This window comes from Morone saxatilis, unplaced genomic scaffold (genome assembly GCF_004916995.1).
Source record: "Morone saxatilis isolate NCDOM2014 unplaced genomic scaffold, NCSU_SB_2.0 Contig17, whole genome shotgun sequence".
Lineage (NCBI taxonomy): Eukaryota > Metazoa > Chordata > Actinopteri > Moronidae > Morone > Morone saxatilis.
Genome location: NW_023339729.1, coordinates 6,081 through 23,444, shown reverse-complemented (window position 1 = coordinate 23,444; position 17,364 = coordinate 6,081). Strand labels below are relative to the sequence as shown.

Sequence of the window (17,364 nt, the reverse complement as noted above, 5' to 3'; positions counted from 1 at the left end):
AGAGGGAAGTTTTTTTTTTTTCATATATAACTTGTCTTTTGAATCTGTCCCTGCAGACCAGTGAAATCCCCCGGGACTGGAAATCGGTTGCTGTCATCCCACTCCTCAAGGGGGAAGACACCTCAGGCCTAAACTGCTACAGACCTATATCCAACTTGCCTTGCCTCTCAAATGCCGTGGACAAACTGGTCAACAAACAACTTACCCACCACCTGGTGTCTTACAGCATTCTTGCCACCATGCAGTCTGGCTTTAGAACTGGTCATGGGTGTGTCTCTGCAAAAAGTGCTTAATGATGTCATATGCTCTGTTGACAGAAAATAATATTGTATGGCCATATTTATTGACCTGGCACAAGCTTTTGACTGCATTGATTGCATTTTGCTTCACAGACCAGGCCATTCTCACATCCACCTATATGCTGACGACACCATTTTGTATGCACTATCATTGGCAAAACCCTTCCATATCTCCATTCAATATTCATTACTCTGGTGAGCCCAAAAGTCTGTACCTCCTTCAGCTGTCACTCTTTTCAGTCCAGTCCAGTGACTGGAAAGTTGCTAAAACTGCACATCTTTATTCCATTATCCTCCTTCAATAACTCAGTACATGCATTAGTTTCCAATCATGGCACTTGCTTTTAATCTACTTTTGTGGAACACAGTAGTTTGACCTCTGTTGTGTACACACTATATTTTGTGCTGTTTTAACTTTGTTTAACTGTTTAGTTTTTCATATTAGCTGTAGGTTTTACTTGTTGTATTGGATTGCGTCTTGCTGCTGCCTCTTGGCCAGGTCATCATTGTAAATGAGAATTTGTTCTCAATTGAACTATCTGGTTAAATAAAATAAGTAAGTAAAATAAAATAAATAACAAAGGCCCCCTCTGTTACAAGAGAAGAAGTCCTGGTGACAACGTGCAGCTCCCAAACAGAGTTTGGCGTTGTTTTTGTTTTTCTGCGACTATCCAACTAATGAAAAGTGGGTCGACTAAGACTATTCACATTGATGGTTAAATCAACTATTAGGGAGCAGCCATAGTGTTTAGTGCTAATTAGAAATTGTTTATATTGTTTATATATTGTACTAATATACTAACTAGCCATTGAATAGGAGCACAAACAAAAAAAAATGCATTTCATCTGGATTTATAACAGTCCACCTGTCAGATGGCTACGTGCATGGAGTTTCTCTTAAACAGATGTGTGTCTGCTGAATCGCTTTTTGTTCTGTTTTAATAAAGGTATTCAGCAACCTGTTACAGAACTTATACGTAACTGTTGAAAAAATGCTTTGCCTCCTCAGTAAAGCTTTATGTATCTATACACAAATGAAACACAACCAAAATTGTTGGCACACTTAGCTGTTGCTATTAGCTCTAGCAGCAGCAAGGATAACGCAGAGGCAGAGTTAGCTCAGGGTAGCTTTGTATAGACCAGCTGCAGACTTTACCCCAGCAGCGACCCTTTCCACATCCACCAGAAGCCTCCTAGAGCTTTGCTTCCTACTGTCACTGCTCCTGTTGATCCTGGGATAGAGGAACCAGTCCAGGTTCACCTACAGGCCTACCCTACTCGAATAATAAATGGCCAAAAATGCTCATTTAACAAGATGGTTTAATGGAAGAAAGTGGGTGGAATATTCAGAAGTTGTTGAAATTTAGTATTGGGTGTGGAGTGTTAAGCCTTCACACAATCCGGCTTTACTAATTGGAAATGTGAAATAGAAAACACCAAAGGCTAGACAGGCATCCAGCAAGGAACAGTTGAAATGCAGTGCTCTTTGGATGGAATACTGTAGTCGCTGTGCCACAGGAGCTGAGGTCTCTACACTAACGAGGGACAACTGGCCAGGAATCACTTATACTTGAATGTGATCGTGGTTATCCTTGTTCTTTTTGTCACACCAGCCACCGTTGAGGAGGACGTTGGCTGCTTTTGACTCAAGCGGGGAGGGGGAAGTGACCAGTTTTGTTTATGATGGAGTACAAACTGTAGAAAGACAAGGCCCTAGCCAAGGTATTTTGCAATATCCTGAAAAATGCCACATCACATGAAATTCTAAACGAAATAATAGGGATCATGAGTGAAATGGTGACTAGTGAAATAATTAAGAAATAAGAGAGAGCTGGTACACACTGAAGGTGGACAGGACCATAGACCCGAATGGCTGCGACAATGTGTCAATTGTGGTCCGTTATCTGGACAGCAGAAAAAGTACTCATGAGAGACTGCTAGGAATGGCAAGTACAAAGCACTGTGATGTGTTAAGTGTAACGAACCTGGTCCTTTCTGAGCAGGCCTAACCACAGAAAAAATCCTCAGCCAATGTTACAATGGTGAAAGTGTAACGTTGGGGAAAAGAGGGAAAGTACAGCAAATATTACAGGAAGTACAAGAAGTCTCAAATGTACATTGTTTCAACCGCCGATTACATCTAGTGGTTATACACTCCATGTCATCTGATAATGCACTACAAGCCTTTTTTTAAGAGTGTGACATGCTTTACAGGTTTCTGAGAAAGCCAACTGTGGCCACAGGGAACGTCTGAAAAGGCTACTGGACTAAGTCAAGTCAAGTCACCTGGCTACCGTGTCAATCATTGTAAACACTTATGACACTGTTGCAATATAGTTTGAGCAGTCCAAGACCCCCACTTCAGGTTTACTGCGGTTATTGTTATTTGTTTATTTATTTACTCATCACATAACTGTTCCTAACAACACTGACTGTGTGTTTGTGTAGATGTATCTATTACTATTCAAGGTTGTATGACTAAAACTAAAACTAATGCTCAGGGTGATGTTACCATTGAAAAACGTTTTGACTGATCTTAAAGGTCTTAATCCAAACTTTGCATTCTTACAAGAAACATAATAAAGGTCTAATATGTAACATTTTGTATGATCTGTTATCAGAAGTAGAATATCATACTCTGAGGTATGTTTTCATTAGTGTATAATCACCTGAAAATAAGAATTATTTATGATAGGGTTTTTGTTACCTTAGAATGAGACGTTTTTTTCTACAGAGGGAGGAGTGGGTTTAGAGCTGAACTGTATTCAAATGGTTGCAATCTGCAACTTCACCACTAGATGCCACTAAATCCTACGGACTGATCCAGACCAAGTGATCGCTTCTGAATGCATAAAGACAGGGTTGGTCAATTATTTCATTCCAACTTCCAAAATAAATCTTTTTTCCCTTTGCTTTGTAGTTATGGACACCATTTAAAGCTGCAGTAGGTAACTTTTATAAAAATAACTTTTTTCATATTTGCTGAAACCTTTACTATATCCTGACAGTACTGCACGAGAGATAATCTGTGAAAAAAATAGGTTCCTCTGGCTTGTCCTACATCTGTTTGGATCAAATACTGACATTTTGGGTTGTAAAGCATTGGCATTTGACAACCTGGGAATGAGACTCAACAGTTCTTGGCTCTGATTGGTTGTTTTCGTTCAGGTGCAGTGGATTCTTGCAAATACCATTAGGAGCACTAGGACAAGCTGGAGGAACCTGATCCTCTCATAGATTATCTGTCTCATGTACTAGTGTCTGGATATAGTGAAAACTTAAGCAAATATGACAAAAATATTTTTAGAAAAGTTAACTAGTGTAGCTTTAATTATCTTGAGATAATGAAGTTGTGAACATAATAACATCAGTAAATACTTGCTGCTCTGGACTTTACACATAGTGATCATTACCACCAGCTGAGGGAGATTGTTGGAAGCAAACCCAGTCTGTTTATACATTGTAGAGTTTACTCATTTAACTGGAAGTCTGCCTCAACTTACAGAAACCTGAGAATGAGTGTGTGTGGGTCCGTCAGTGAGCCTGTGAGTGGGTGGGGGCTTTGACACCCTTGGGCCCCAAGAAATTCTTAGCTAACGTTCTTGGGGTTAGTGAACCCCCCCAGCCCCACCGACACACACACACTGACGTCACGTCTGGAGGCTGGCTGCTCGCTCTGCTGACACAGTTCACCTCCAACACCGAAACTTTCCTGGAGTTCTCAGGCTCTTCTCACTGCGGACCAAGTCAAATCCTGCTCAGAGGTAACCCTTATTGCTGTAGGAAAAAAGAAAGCGGGGCTATATTCACTTATACACCCGATGAACTATTTTACGTTACATGCCCTGTTTTATTTCCAACTTTTCAAAGTGAAGCCAACGTTTTTTCCTTGGGTAACGTTAGCTTACTTGGTGCATACCCACACCGGGTCGGTACCTACAGGAATATGCTCAGGAATACCAAACTTTTTCTTTCTTGTAAGAAGTGAGAGGATTTTTCACGCAGCCGAAAGCGTCTTTGTCCACTAAAACTATTTCCTTAACTCCATATTCGGTGTGGATATGGCTTGGATAAGATGGGGCCTCTTATTTTCGTTCGGTTTGTTTCTTTCACCGGTACGTGTGTCAGCGGAGCAGCTGCAGAGTCAAAGCGGCTTCAGGAGGCTGTACGTGCTGCAACCCAGGCCGGGGCTGGCCGGAGCGGACGGCGGGGTAAGAATTAGCTCCATCTCTACCCGCCACGGCACGGCCGGGCAGCCACACACGTACAACGTGGAACTCGCCGCTAACTACGGCGGCCAGGTCCGGAACCGCAGGATGGGGAACCAAGCCGCTTCAGCCCCCCAGTCCAGCCAGCAGCAGCCGGCCGTCAGGCAGAGCGGACCCAAGCAGAACCAGCAGAAGCAGCTCATGAAGCTGTCGGGGTAAGACAGTTAGGATAAGTGTCAGGAGGGAGGAATGTAGGACTTCCTGTCAGCTTTTATCATAAACCAAACAAGCATCAGTCTGTACAACTTTCACAAAAGTATCTGAAAGTAACTTTCAGATACTTTTCTGGGCACCAGCTGGGCACTGGTGCAGTAGCCTATATTAAGATACTACCATAGCCAGCCTTATCTTAATGGCACAGGCCTAATTTCATAATTCAAATTCGAGTATTTTTTAGTAAAAGGCACTAAATTGTTATTAGGTGCAGACTTTTAACGGAGAGTAATTTGAGTTGACAGTGTTGACAGATTGTTTGCACACTCACTGGGCTGGTCAAACTACCTGACCTGTTAAATGAACTCCGTTAATGTTTGATTCAATGCTAATTGAAGTGGATACAATGCGATTATTTCTTACTCCAAGTCAGATGAATTTCAACCTTAAAGAGTAGTAATGGTATTTCTGTTATTTATTTATTTATATATATATATATATATATATGAGACATTTTTTGGAAACTGTCTCGTATAAAGAACATACCCCTATTTGCATAAAATTTGAGTTTAACATTTATTTTGTTTTTTTGGGGCTCACCTGGTAGAGCTGGCACCTGTGGGTGTGAGTCCAACCTGTAGCATATTGCTGCATGTCACCCCCCTTTCTCTTCCCCTTTCCGGACTATGTGAAAAACATAAAAGTTTAGTTTTTTTATGCAACCAGAACAGTGGGATCTGCGTTGGTATCACAGACTATGTAATTAAAAATACATGTAGTCTCCCATAGGTTTTTAAAGAGCCACTGTGAAGCTCAGTGTGTGGAGTACCATTTTGAAGCCAGGTGACATACTGTGAGTTGAGCTGCTCTAATTGGCTGTGCAGTTTGGACTCTTTTATAGCAGGAAACAATGGCTGTTACAATCATATTACTTCTAAACAAAATTTTGATTTTACATGAGAATGCAGTAAGAGAATCTTAATTTATATTTAATCAGCACTGCCTGTTTGACAGTTTGATCTGAGTTTGGCGCATTGTGCTGGATGGACTCACTGAGAATGACTCAGTTTCAAGGTAGCCACGCTCTAAAGCATACCCTGCTTTATCGTCTATTTTACTCTAAATGGGACCATAATTTACTAAATCATGTTTACTGAGCTAATAATCAAGTGAGAAGTAGGGTAATTTCTCTATAAAAGTGCATGGTATATTTTTTTATGGCAGCCAATCAAGCTCCCTCTGCTGGCCTTTACATAGAATGCAGGTTTAAAACACTTAAGGCATTGGCTTCACTTCACGGACCTGGAAACTCTGTCCATTATATATGCTGGAAATAGGCGGAGAGTTGGAGCTTGGGTGAAACTGAGGCAGTTTGAATGATGCCTGATTACTGAAACCAGCCACCTGTGACATCAGCCACCTATCATCCACCATTATGTTCTTAATAATGCATAACTTTAAGCCTTGGCATTATTAAGAAGTTATAGGTAAAAAAAAAAAACAATAACATTAACAATGGCTCTGTTGTATTCAAGTGTCCCAGTGGGACGTGACAGTAAGGCAGCGAGGCAGCATGCACAATATCAGGGGCTTCATTTAGAAGAAGAAGATACTCTTCATTAATCCCCAATGGGGAAAACATTTTTTTACACACACATAGGCCTGAGATACAATCATGCACACACATAGGGCTTATAGACAAGCAAATGTGGAGAGATGGTGGAGTCATAGGCTGCCACATAGCAGTTAGTGTTTAGGTGCCTTGCCACATACTGTGGTCTTTGCTGGACTTGAACCGGCGACCCTCCGGTTGCCAAGTCCCTGGCTCTAGATGGGGCATTCACGTTTTCTTGCCTTTCGCAGCCACTATAGTATATACGCCGATCAGGCATAACATTATGACCACTGACAGGTGAAGTAAATTAACACTGATTAATCTGGTTATTCATTGGGCACCTGTCAGTGGGCGGCATATATAAGGCAGCAAGTGAACACTTTGAGCGACTTTGACAAGGACTAAATTGTGATGGCTAGACAACTTGGTCAGACCATCTCAAAAACTACAGCTCTTATGGGTTGTTCCCTGGCTGCAGTGGTCAGTATCTATCAAAAGTGGTCCAGGAAGGAAGGAAAAGGGGTCCAAGGAAGGGTCATGGGTGGCCAAGGTTCATTAATTCACGTGGGGAGCAAAGACTGGCCCGTGTGGTCTGAGCCAACAGACAAGCTACTGTAGCTTAAACTGATGAAGAAGTTAATGCTGGTTCTGATAAAAGGTGTCAGAACACACAGTGCATCACAGTTTGTTGCGTATGGGGCTACATAACATTATGATCACCAGGGTGCCCTGGTGGTCCGAATGTTATGGCTGATTGGTGTATATAACACTACCACTGTTGTGTTTTTAAAACACTCAGAAACACACTGTTGACTAAAAACATGGAAGCTAATTTGAAACTTCCACTTGTTTTTTGAATAAATGACAGGCAAGAAGTAGGTAACACATATATCTAGTGCTCTTTCACAGCTGACTCTTCTTCTCACCAGCAAGATAATGAAAAAAAGAGATACGAAGATAAAGATAGAGGGAGAGAGAGAGAGAGAAAAAGATTGATTGTTTGATGGTCAGAAACAAAGTCAAAGTTAATTTTGTAATTGTGTAATGTAATTTATTATAAAGCTGACTTTATCAGGGATTTCCATAAGGAAACCCAGTAGCCAGCCAGTGGGGTAAAGTAGTCAGCTCGGCTGTAAAAGCATGTTATTTGACAACATTGTCTGTTTCAGTGTATGTTTGCAATGCAATTTAGACATCGCATTGTAAATAAAGATCATTCATTCATTCATTAAGCGTGTCTGTGCGTATATGCAAAATGCAGAGTTATTGTTGACTGCGCAGTTGTCAAGTTGCTGCCACCAGTGTTTTCCAAAGTAGGCCATCTAAAAAGGCCTGTATGTGCAATCAATGCAATTCTTAATGTGTTTTGTAGTCAATTATGTTGCTAATATTTGATTTAGATTTGACTGATACAGACTGACAGGGATGTTTCTCTGTCATCAAGCTTGCATTATCTCACAAAGCCATCCCAGGGCTCCAGACTAACTTTTTGCATTGTTGCGCCTAACTTTTTTTTTTTTAGGTGCACCAGCACAAAGCACCAGCACCCAAATTTTTCATTGCGTCGCCTTTAACGCCAATAAGGTCACCTTTTTATCGCTTTCCATAACTTTCATATAATGTGATGATTTTTAAACAAGAATAAGGTGTAATGCTTGTCTTTATTTAAGCACCAATTAATAATAAAAAGAAAAAGTGTTTAAAGTGCTTCCCTGAGCTGAAATTGAACATTTTCAAATTTAACACTAAAGCAAAATAAAACATTTCAAAATGTGCTACTTTTTAAAGAGCTGGGGGCTTGGCATCTACCAGGGACCAGGGCTCCGTCATTAGAACGATATGATCCGAAACGATTCAGTGACTTGAAATCGATTCAGTACTTTTTAGCCAAAAATTCGAACCAGTCTGGACTTGAGAATAAATACTGTTATGACAGTGCAGGGTGAAGGTTTCCTAGATTCCTGTTGTTTCTTGTAAGGAATCGGTATCAATAGGGTAGGCCATTTCCTCACATCAAAAAGGAGGACACTTTGCATACCGCAGCATGATATTTGTTTGGTATGATCCGTTTTAAATTTTAATGGATTTGATTTTCCACAGTTACAATTTTAGAATTTCAGCCAACAACCGGACGTTGCTGCGCAGGAGCGCGTTGTTTCGTGGCGAATCAACACATGCTCATTTGAATTATTAATTAGCCATGTGTTGATCGGTCCGACAGGAAAAATTTAATAGAATGTAATGAAAATTCTTACTTACTTTTTGTCCAATAATTTGAATAATGTGGTCAAAAGGCGAACCTTTTTTGTTATTTCTTCAGAAGAAGGACAAATGAGTGTATTCTATAAAGTCTGACGTGCTTTAATCAATGCTTATTTCCTAGTATTAGTAAAATCGACGATTACTTTAAAACCGCGTTAGATCAATATGTCGTCCAGAAGGCCTTGCCAACACAGTCGATGTAGTTGGATCATAGGAATATAAATCGTACACGATGTAGTAGATGATCGTTACAACCCCTATTTTCTTAATGAAAAAATTAATTATTTCGCTCTCTCATTTTCCCTCGTTTTGTCGCGTTTATTTGTATTTTTCCGTTTCAGTAAGTCAGCTATTCTGGCGCTCAGGTTTGGGCTAATTTTTAAGCACACACCAATTTAGTGCGGTGAACAGGACATCAGCCAATTAGGGAGGAAAAGACCCGCCCGAGCTCGTCTCTGATTGGTTTAGAACGTGATATGCTCCTACCATGAGTGTGGTCGAGTTCGGTTCACAGGAGATCACAGAGAGGATGATGCGCTTGCGAAATAAATTTATGTTTTCACCCGGGCAGCGTCAGGTTGCACCAGTGCGACCTAGAAAAATTATTAGTCGCACTCTTAAAAATTTTGGTCGCACTCTGGAGCCCTGCATCCACAACATGTTAATCAAAACAATTTTATTCGAAAAAGAAAATTAATATATTGTAGCTTCAATGAGTAGGACTTCAGTGAGTAGCCGGCAGTTGGCATGTAAAACTCTGCTTTATGGTTGTGCATTAAAGGACCGGTGTGTAGGATTTAGTGGCATGTAGCGGTGTAGTTACAGATTGGGAATGAGAACAGGCTGTGAAGTGTGTAAGTGAAACTATGGTGGCTGTGAAACATGAAAGGCCCTATCTACAGCCAATGTTTGGTTTGTCTGTTCTAGGCTATTTTAGAAACAAAGTGGTTCAACATGGTGGATTACATGGAAGTCTGTATAAAAACAGTTAATTCTACGATATGACATGCTGGCATGTCGTTGATTATATATAAGTCAATGCCCCAGACTAACCCATTACAATCTATGTGTGGCTTGTTTCCTTTATTCGACAGGACAGTTTAAGATAGACAGCAAAGGGGGGAAGAGAGGGGATGACACGCAGATAGGGCCACAAGTCCGACTTGACAGCCTATTTCTTATTTAAAATAATCAGAAACAGCCTCCAGCTTAAATGACAGCCCAGCGTGTGGTGCATTTATCCAGTCAGGTGGGGGTAGGTTTGGTGTTTACATTTGAGTAGAAGAAGTAACTGTCAGTCATCTAATGTACTGTCTACTTGAAATAACATCTCTTCAAAGGTAATAGTTCAATCTAGTCAGAGCAAAGTTCTGGGCCGACATCTGGGCTGACATATGACAGCTTACTCTTAATTTTGATACACTTTGAAATAAAGGAAAAAGGGAGGGAGAGAAATAATTTCTGTTGGTGCTGAGTTCCGTGTCTGTATCTGAGTGTGGGTTTGCACTTGTTTTATCTACCTCTGTTTGTTTTCTATTTGCAGGGTGAATGTGTGTGGAGGGCAGTGCTGTCATGGATGGAGTAAAGCTCAGGGATCACAGCGGTGCACAAAGCGTAAGTGTGCAGCAACTCCTTTCAACACTTTTTGCTACTCCAGCCTACATATAAACACGGTGCCGGCTAAAGAGCTCCAGGCACCCAAATCAGCTTTGACACTACGCACTCTTCTCTTTCTTATAAATATCATAAATATTGAGGTCAGTCATGAATTCACTTTATCAAGGAAGTGTAAATCTACCTCTCATACATGTTATTTGATTCTGTTACCGGGGGCTGTCAAATACGTTTTAATTTCACCCTGCTGTTCATATGAAGATAGCATCACCTTGGAATGTGGGAAGAGTGTTCCCTCATGATCACCTTTCCAAAACTGGTCACGTGTTGAAATAAGGGAGAATGTTTATGGGCCAGAGCATGTGAACAGAGTGGAGCATTGAGAATTTCCACTCCTCGTACAAGAGCTGTTTGCTCCCTTCGCTGTTCAAAGCCGCTCGGGGCTGCTCTGCTCAATATCGCTTCGCACTCAACTCAGATTTCACTCCGCTCCACTAAAATCGCTCACCACTCACTCTTACCTGTATGATAAAGCTGTATATGTCATGCTGAGGAAACACAGATCAGACACACACACATACACAGGCAGCAGGAGTGAAGACCCTCTCTGGAGATCATAGCAATGTGGTCCTTTTAACCTCATTGTTGCAGAGGAAGCAACACCCTGCTTATCCATGAACGCATATTTCATGAGATTATTATAAAGATCAGCTGTGTGATTAGAAAGGAGCAGAGCAGCTTGTTGACTGGTGCGGAGAAATTCTCTTTTGATATAGGATCAGGGTTGCTCGCAATTGTATGGTTATGTATGGGAGGCATGGAAATGATCTTGGGGACATGTACAGTGGTATGTACACATGCACAGTGGTACCAGAGGTAAGCATACATATACTGCTGCTTCAACTTAAAAAGAAAATCCGCTCTGCACTGCATCCAAAATCCTCCCGATCTCGACTCATAAGGCTATCCTTTTTTGGCAGTGCCATCACATTCTTCTGTTTAATCTTTGTCCTTAAGTGAAGAGTCAGCAGTAGCTGAACTGAAATTAACTTTCTCAAGCTTACTTCTGCCCATTAATAGATATACGATGTAGTAAGCTTCAATATTTGACTATTGACTCTACATTAGGGTACTTTTTTTATAATTAACAGGATTAAATGTTCACATTATCATAATGTGATAATTTGTTGTTGTCTGAGCCACTTTGTCTGTTTACATTAACACTTTGTCTGTTTACATTAACATAACCCAAAGCGTCAGTATTTATTGACCTGGCAATGAGACTCCAGAATGACTGACCCCACCTTTAACACTATTCTAGGATTGGGTGATTTGATGAATATTGTCTATTGGCTAAGTTGTGCGAGTTGTTGGTTGTTGGGCTGACAGAGGCCGACTAGAAAATTTTAACATATTGCACAACCCTACTTTATTCTGTCAACATTCTAGTGCCTAGACTAGACTAGTCAGTCAGGGTTTATATTTGATACCATAGTGTCACTTACTTTGTTTTGCCATGGCTTAGAATTTTCCACAGACCCACAAAAAGTATTTCAGTTTTAAAGTTCCAGTACTTAACATTTAAGAGGATCTATTGGAAGAAATGGTAATATTCACAGGCATGCTTTCATTAGCGTAATCACCTGGAAATAAGAATTTTTGTTTTTGTTATCGTAGAATGAGCTGTTTTTATCTACAGAGGGAGCAGGTCACCTTCCATGGATTCCACCATGTTGAACCGCCAACCAAACCAAACCAAACCAAACACTGTAGATAGATAGATATTCCTTTATTTGTCCCACAATAGGGAAATTCCAATGTTACAGCAAAAAATTGGATAGAGAAAAAACAGTATACAAAACAGTAAGAGTACAGAAATAATAAAACACTATGTATAAGAGAAAAAACAGTAAGAATCCACAACAACAGATAACACAAATAGTAGCAGCAACACAAATAGTAGCAGCATAGATGGAGCCCTTTGTGTTTTTTGCAAGTTTTGTGGCCACCGTAGGTTCCCCACATGCTTCATAGCCCATTTTCATTCCTATGCCATCAAAAACAGAATTCTGTGCTGTTCATTAAGTTGCAATCTGAAACTTCACCACTAGATGCCACTAAATTCTGGTCGTTGTCCTTTTAAGCTGTTGTTTCAAAGAACACAGCACATTTTGTTCTTACAGACAGATTATATTTCATAATTAAAAAAAAAAGATTAATTCTGCAATAGTTAGTGTGTGCAATGCATAAATTAGGATACAATCTGTGCAAACATGCATTTCATTAATGAGGCCTAGTGTCAGGAAAGTTTTTTTTAATTTTTTTTCAGTTGCTGTCTGCCGAGTCATGAGAAGTTATTACTATCCGACTGGCAAGAGCACGTGTCTCAGGGTGAAAGAGAAACAGATTTGAAATGGTTTATATCTCTTGGCCCAGACCCATAGGCCAGATCACTTTCTTATTTGCAGGGTCTTGCCAACTTATTATTTAATAAGTAAACAACTTTTCTCCAGTTCTGTGCCCATCTGTTGGAGTTGGAAAGAAAGAGAGGGAAAGACTACTAAAGTTCTCTGGCGAGCAACAGGAGTTAAATAGATCTCACAGCTCTGGCTCTGTCAATCTCTGAACATTAAAATATACTAGGTACATCACCTTGAGTCTGTTGTATTCCACAGCAGAGGAGAGGAGAAGAAACTGTACTCTAAACGACACTCCACAAACCAATGGGTGACATCACAACTCTCTAAGCTAACTAGCTTTCTAACTTTCAGTTTACAAGTTAGTTAGCTTGCTTGCTAATGGGATAGTAAATTCACACAGTTTTCAGTTCAGTTCAGTTCAGTTGTATTTGTATGGTGCTAAATCATAACAGAAGTTATCACAGGACACTTTCAAATAGAGCAGGTAAAGACTGTACTCCATTTAAAGTAACATCAACTCCTATCTTATAACTGTCTGCAAACCATGCCTCTTTTATGGAGCTTTTGATACTCAAGCAGAGCAGGGTTATGTAAAAATGGATTGTGCAACACTCAGTGCACTGTGGTAGATTTAATTAATCTAGCAATAATGTGCAGATTTTTTTCCCCAATCAATCATTTAGTTGGAGACTAGGTAAAATTTCAATTTAACAATATTTTCTTTGGTTGACTACAGCCCTATAACTCTCTAGAAATTGCTTGGAGTAGACAGTACTTAAATTTTTGCTTGTTTTTTATTTTTTGCCTTCTTGTCAAGTAAAAGTTTTTTGGGGATGCGTATTATTTTATTGTCCTCATAGAAAAAAACAACAGAAACAGAAGTCCTGTTGTCATGCCCTGTTGGACTGACATGTAGAACTATATTGGGCTCACCTTTTGTTTTTTCTTTGGAATCAATCTTGCAGACCGCTCTTTTAATGATAAAACAGTCACAGTCACACAAATATTTTTGTAACTTCTAGCCGGCATGTGATGACTTCAAACAGATCCCTCCTCCAGTCCTTCCTTGCAAACAAGTGATGCAGTCAAACATGGCAACAATGCGAATGAAAAATTTTGTTCAGGCACTCACTTACACATGGCCACAGGGGCTATTTAGTCGCCATGCACAAAGTGTTCTTTCATGTTGTCAGTACAACCTCCACACCCTCACCCTCACTGAACCATTCCATGTTGTGGGAAGACCTAAAAACTGAAAGTTTGACCCTGTCCACTGTTACCAACAGCAAGTTAAATCTGGGACATTATCTGTGTTATGTCACAAATAATACACAGTCAGATGTCTGATATTTGTTCAAGAGGACTTCAAAAGACACAACTAATCAGAGAAAGCAATGACTTGTTTGTCCGTCTTTAAATGGCATCTTTATAGTTTAAGTCACACTCGTTCTTGCTGCAGAAGTCAAACTCTTAACCTCATGTTATTAATAGTGTTCAGTCAGGAATGTTCCTTGTGTTCTTCCCTGATTGCCATAAATAAGATAAAAATTGACACAGATGTATGTTGGGAATGTACTTATTGCTGTAGAGCACAGATTGTTTTGTCTGCTTGTTTTCTTGGCAGCCATAGTGGACAACATGTGATTCAGCTATACAAAACTCATCTGATTCAGGAGAAATGAACAGGAGACATTTCAGTTCTTCCTCCAGACTGGGTCAAGTCAAATGTCTGCAGATTATTGAATTGCAGGGCAGAATAGCGCTTTGTCAAATTTGCCACCGTAATGCAAACACACTCCTGGAGGTTATGATATACCAAAGAAATACAAAAAAAAGTATGTAAAGAAGTTAACAGGAGATGGCTGGTATTATAAAATATGTTTCAAATCTGAAAAATTGTCACAAAATTATGACTAACCTGATAATCAGACTGAAATGCCATTTTGTTAAAAAGTTAAAAAGTCCTGTTTTGGAACCGCGAACTAATTAATTAATAATGTGTTCGTCTTGATTTCAACCTACAAGAGCTGTCACAACAGCTTCCAGTCAAGTAAACAAACTAACGTAAAGTGTAATTTACCGGCAGGCTACAGCCAGTGGCTACGGAAGCCGTTCGTGGCAGCTCTTGTACCAAAGTTTGTTATCTCGAGATAACAAAGTTTGTTTTCTCGAGACTTTAAACTAATGCAAACGTCTGTTGTCTTTGAACGTTTAAACTAAGCGCTGCCAGCGAACGGCTTCCGTAGCCACTGGCTGTAGCTGTAGCCGAATGGTAAGTGACGTAAGTTAGGACGAACACATTATTAATTAATTCGTTATCACAAGATAACGATCTTTGTTATGTCGAGATAACAAAATAATTAATTCGTTATCTCGAGAAAACAAACTTTGTTATATCGAGATTAATAAGTCGTTATCACGAGATAACAGTGCATACAAAAAAAAATCCATGGCCGTTCTCGGCTTCCGTAGTATTGTACTGATAAGTCCACCAGTATTTGTTTTTGTGAAGTGGGAAGTTATTTATTCTGTGTTTTGAACAATGAGACTTGTGGGATGTTAAACTGTGTTGAAGTAAATGTTTTGTCTCCTTGCTGGTTGTTTGGAAACATTCAGAATCATTACCGCTTTTTCAGGGAGCTGTTAAAAAATATATATGTAAATATGTAAATAATTAAATTCATATCATACATGTGCGACAACCAGTCTTTATTTAACAACAACTAGTCCGCTAGAAAGATCTTCAGTCTATGACATCCCTAATATGTATTGAATATCCATCATTTAATGCATATATATCGGAACTGTACTCGGTATCTCTCAGAAACAGTATTAGGAAGGAGAAAATGGTATCGGAATATCTCTAGTACATACACAGTGCACAAAAGGTGATAGGTGGGAGTTGGGGTTACAGGTTACACTGGTCTTGTACCCTGGGTAAGATGGCAGACAACACCAAAATGTTGTGTGCTCCTTGGCAGGTGAGAATAGCTTTTTGCATTTGTAAGTGCTTGTTTGCCTTGATGAATATATCACTGTAGTCAAGTCAAGTTAAAGTGGATGCAGTGCATTATTGTGAATAACTAAGATGTTTAATATGATAGGCCATTGCTGGCCAGTGGAAAGATAAGTGTCTCTCTCATCCAGAAGATTGGTGAGGCCCATAGATTCTCAACAGTCTTATCAGAGCTAATCTGACCTTTGGGGGCCAGCAGTGACTCGGATAATGTGGAATTCAATACCTCATATATCGATGTCATATCTTTCCACTGCTACCTACTTCTGAATTCAGTGAACATCTGTCCCAGCCACATGCAAGGTTAAACAGGCTGTTGCAGTTACCTATAAAGTCTGAGCAATTTTCTTTTCTTTACTTTGGAATTTAAGGTCTTGCATCAAGGCAGTGACACAAAGAAAATCATTATGCCTCCCAGCTTTTGCCTCTCACTTTGGATCCCTACCACATGAACACAGCCACACACACCCGAAATATTTTTAACTCTTACAAGCCCCTAGCAGATCACAGTGCGTGTGTGGAGGGGCTCCCTGAGAGCCTGATCCAGCATGGTTGATCAAAAGGGCAAGGACATCAGCATGACTGATCTACTTCCTGTCCCCAGCTAACAAGGAAATTACCTTCACTTAGTCCGTCACCCTTGTTACAGAACTGAGATCTTATGTAGACCTCAGTCTGAGAGAGAGAGAAAACTATTCGCAGAACAGATGGCAGCTTCAGCTCCAGGCCAGAGAGGGGTGGGGAAAATGAAAACTATTTACGCTAGTCTGAAAAGAAAGCAAAAAAGCTTCAGCAAAAGTGGAAAATTAACTGTGGGGTTATTTCAAAACGCTAACATAATTTAGCTCTGGGGGGGACAGCCATGATGTCATCTTTGAAGTAATCACTCTATGGAAGAGGGGTGTAACTCAACTGTTATTGGATGTTGAAAGTAGGGACACATATTTTTTTGGACTGAGGTTTCTGTTAGAAAAATGGTTTCAAGATGGTGCCCTGGACGGCTGCCTCTGTGTGTTGGTGCGGATTGTTTTGTCTTGTTTTGTTTGTTAATTCAGCTTTTTGCTTTGATAAATGGAGCACTTTCAGCAGAGAAGAGCTTATGAACATCAGAGAAACAACCCCAGCAGACCTATTTCCTTCCTTTCGCTTCTCATCCATGGAGTTATTGGACATTCGGGTCAATAGGTCGCTCACCTTTACTCATGCAATGAAATGCAGGAGGAGAGAAAAACTAGCTTGTGCGTGCGTCTCTGTCTGCGCGGACATTACACACCATTACCCATCTCCAACGTGCATTCACTGTGCAACAAACTGGACAAACTTCAGTTACTGGTGGGGAAAAACTGAGACTTTTCTTCATCTTCTGTTTTATGCTTCACAGAAATGTGGCTGTGTGGATCAATACACTGCAGCTGGCAAGCTTCCAAACTTTTCAGATTGGATCGTGACACAGAACTCAGCAGTGGCTGGTGTAGTGATGTGACAGTGATCCTGCAGCACTCGTCTCTTGATCTGGATCCTTTTTTTATAAACTGCAAACTTTCTACTCCCTTCATTAGTTTGTTTCATTCATTCTGGTCAGTGTCATGCTCAGTAGGGGGCAGGATTTTGGTATAAGCTAAAATATTAATAATTATTAAAAATTAAATAAATTAAATTAAAATTAATTATTAGGGTAATTAAGTAATTCATATTTTGATTATTAATTACTGAATTG

At 40.0% G+C, this 17,364-nt stretch overlaps 1 protein-coding gene across 1 annotated transcript; it reads left to right on the top strand.

The window, feature by feature from the left end:
• Window positions 1-3,950: 3,950 nt before the first annotated feature.
• On the top strand, window positions 3,951-10,354 carry LOC118326467 (latent-transforming growth factor beta-binding protein 1-like; the record flags this gene model as incomplete). Its single annotated transcript, XM_035659465.1, has 2 exons — window positions 3,951-4,722; window positions 10,141-10,354. Coding segments are annotated over exons 1-2 (576 nt in total), but the record flags the coding sequence as incomplete, so codon positions are not given.
• Window positions 10,355-17,364: the final 7,010 nt, after the last annotated feature.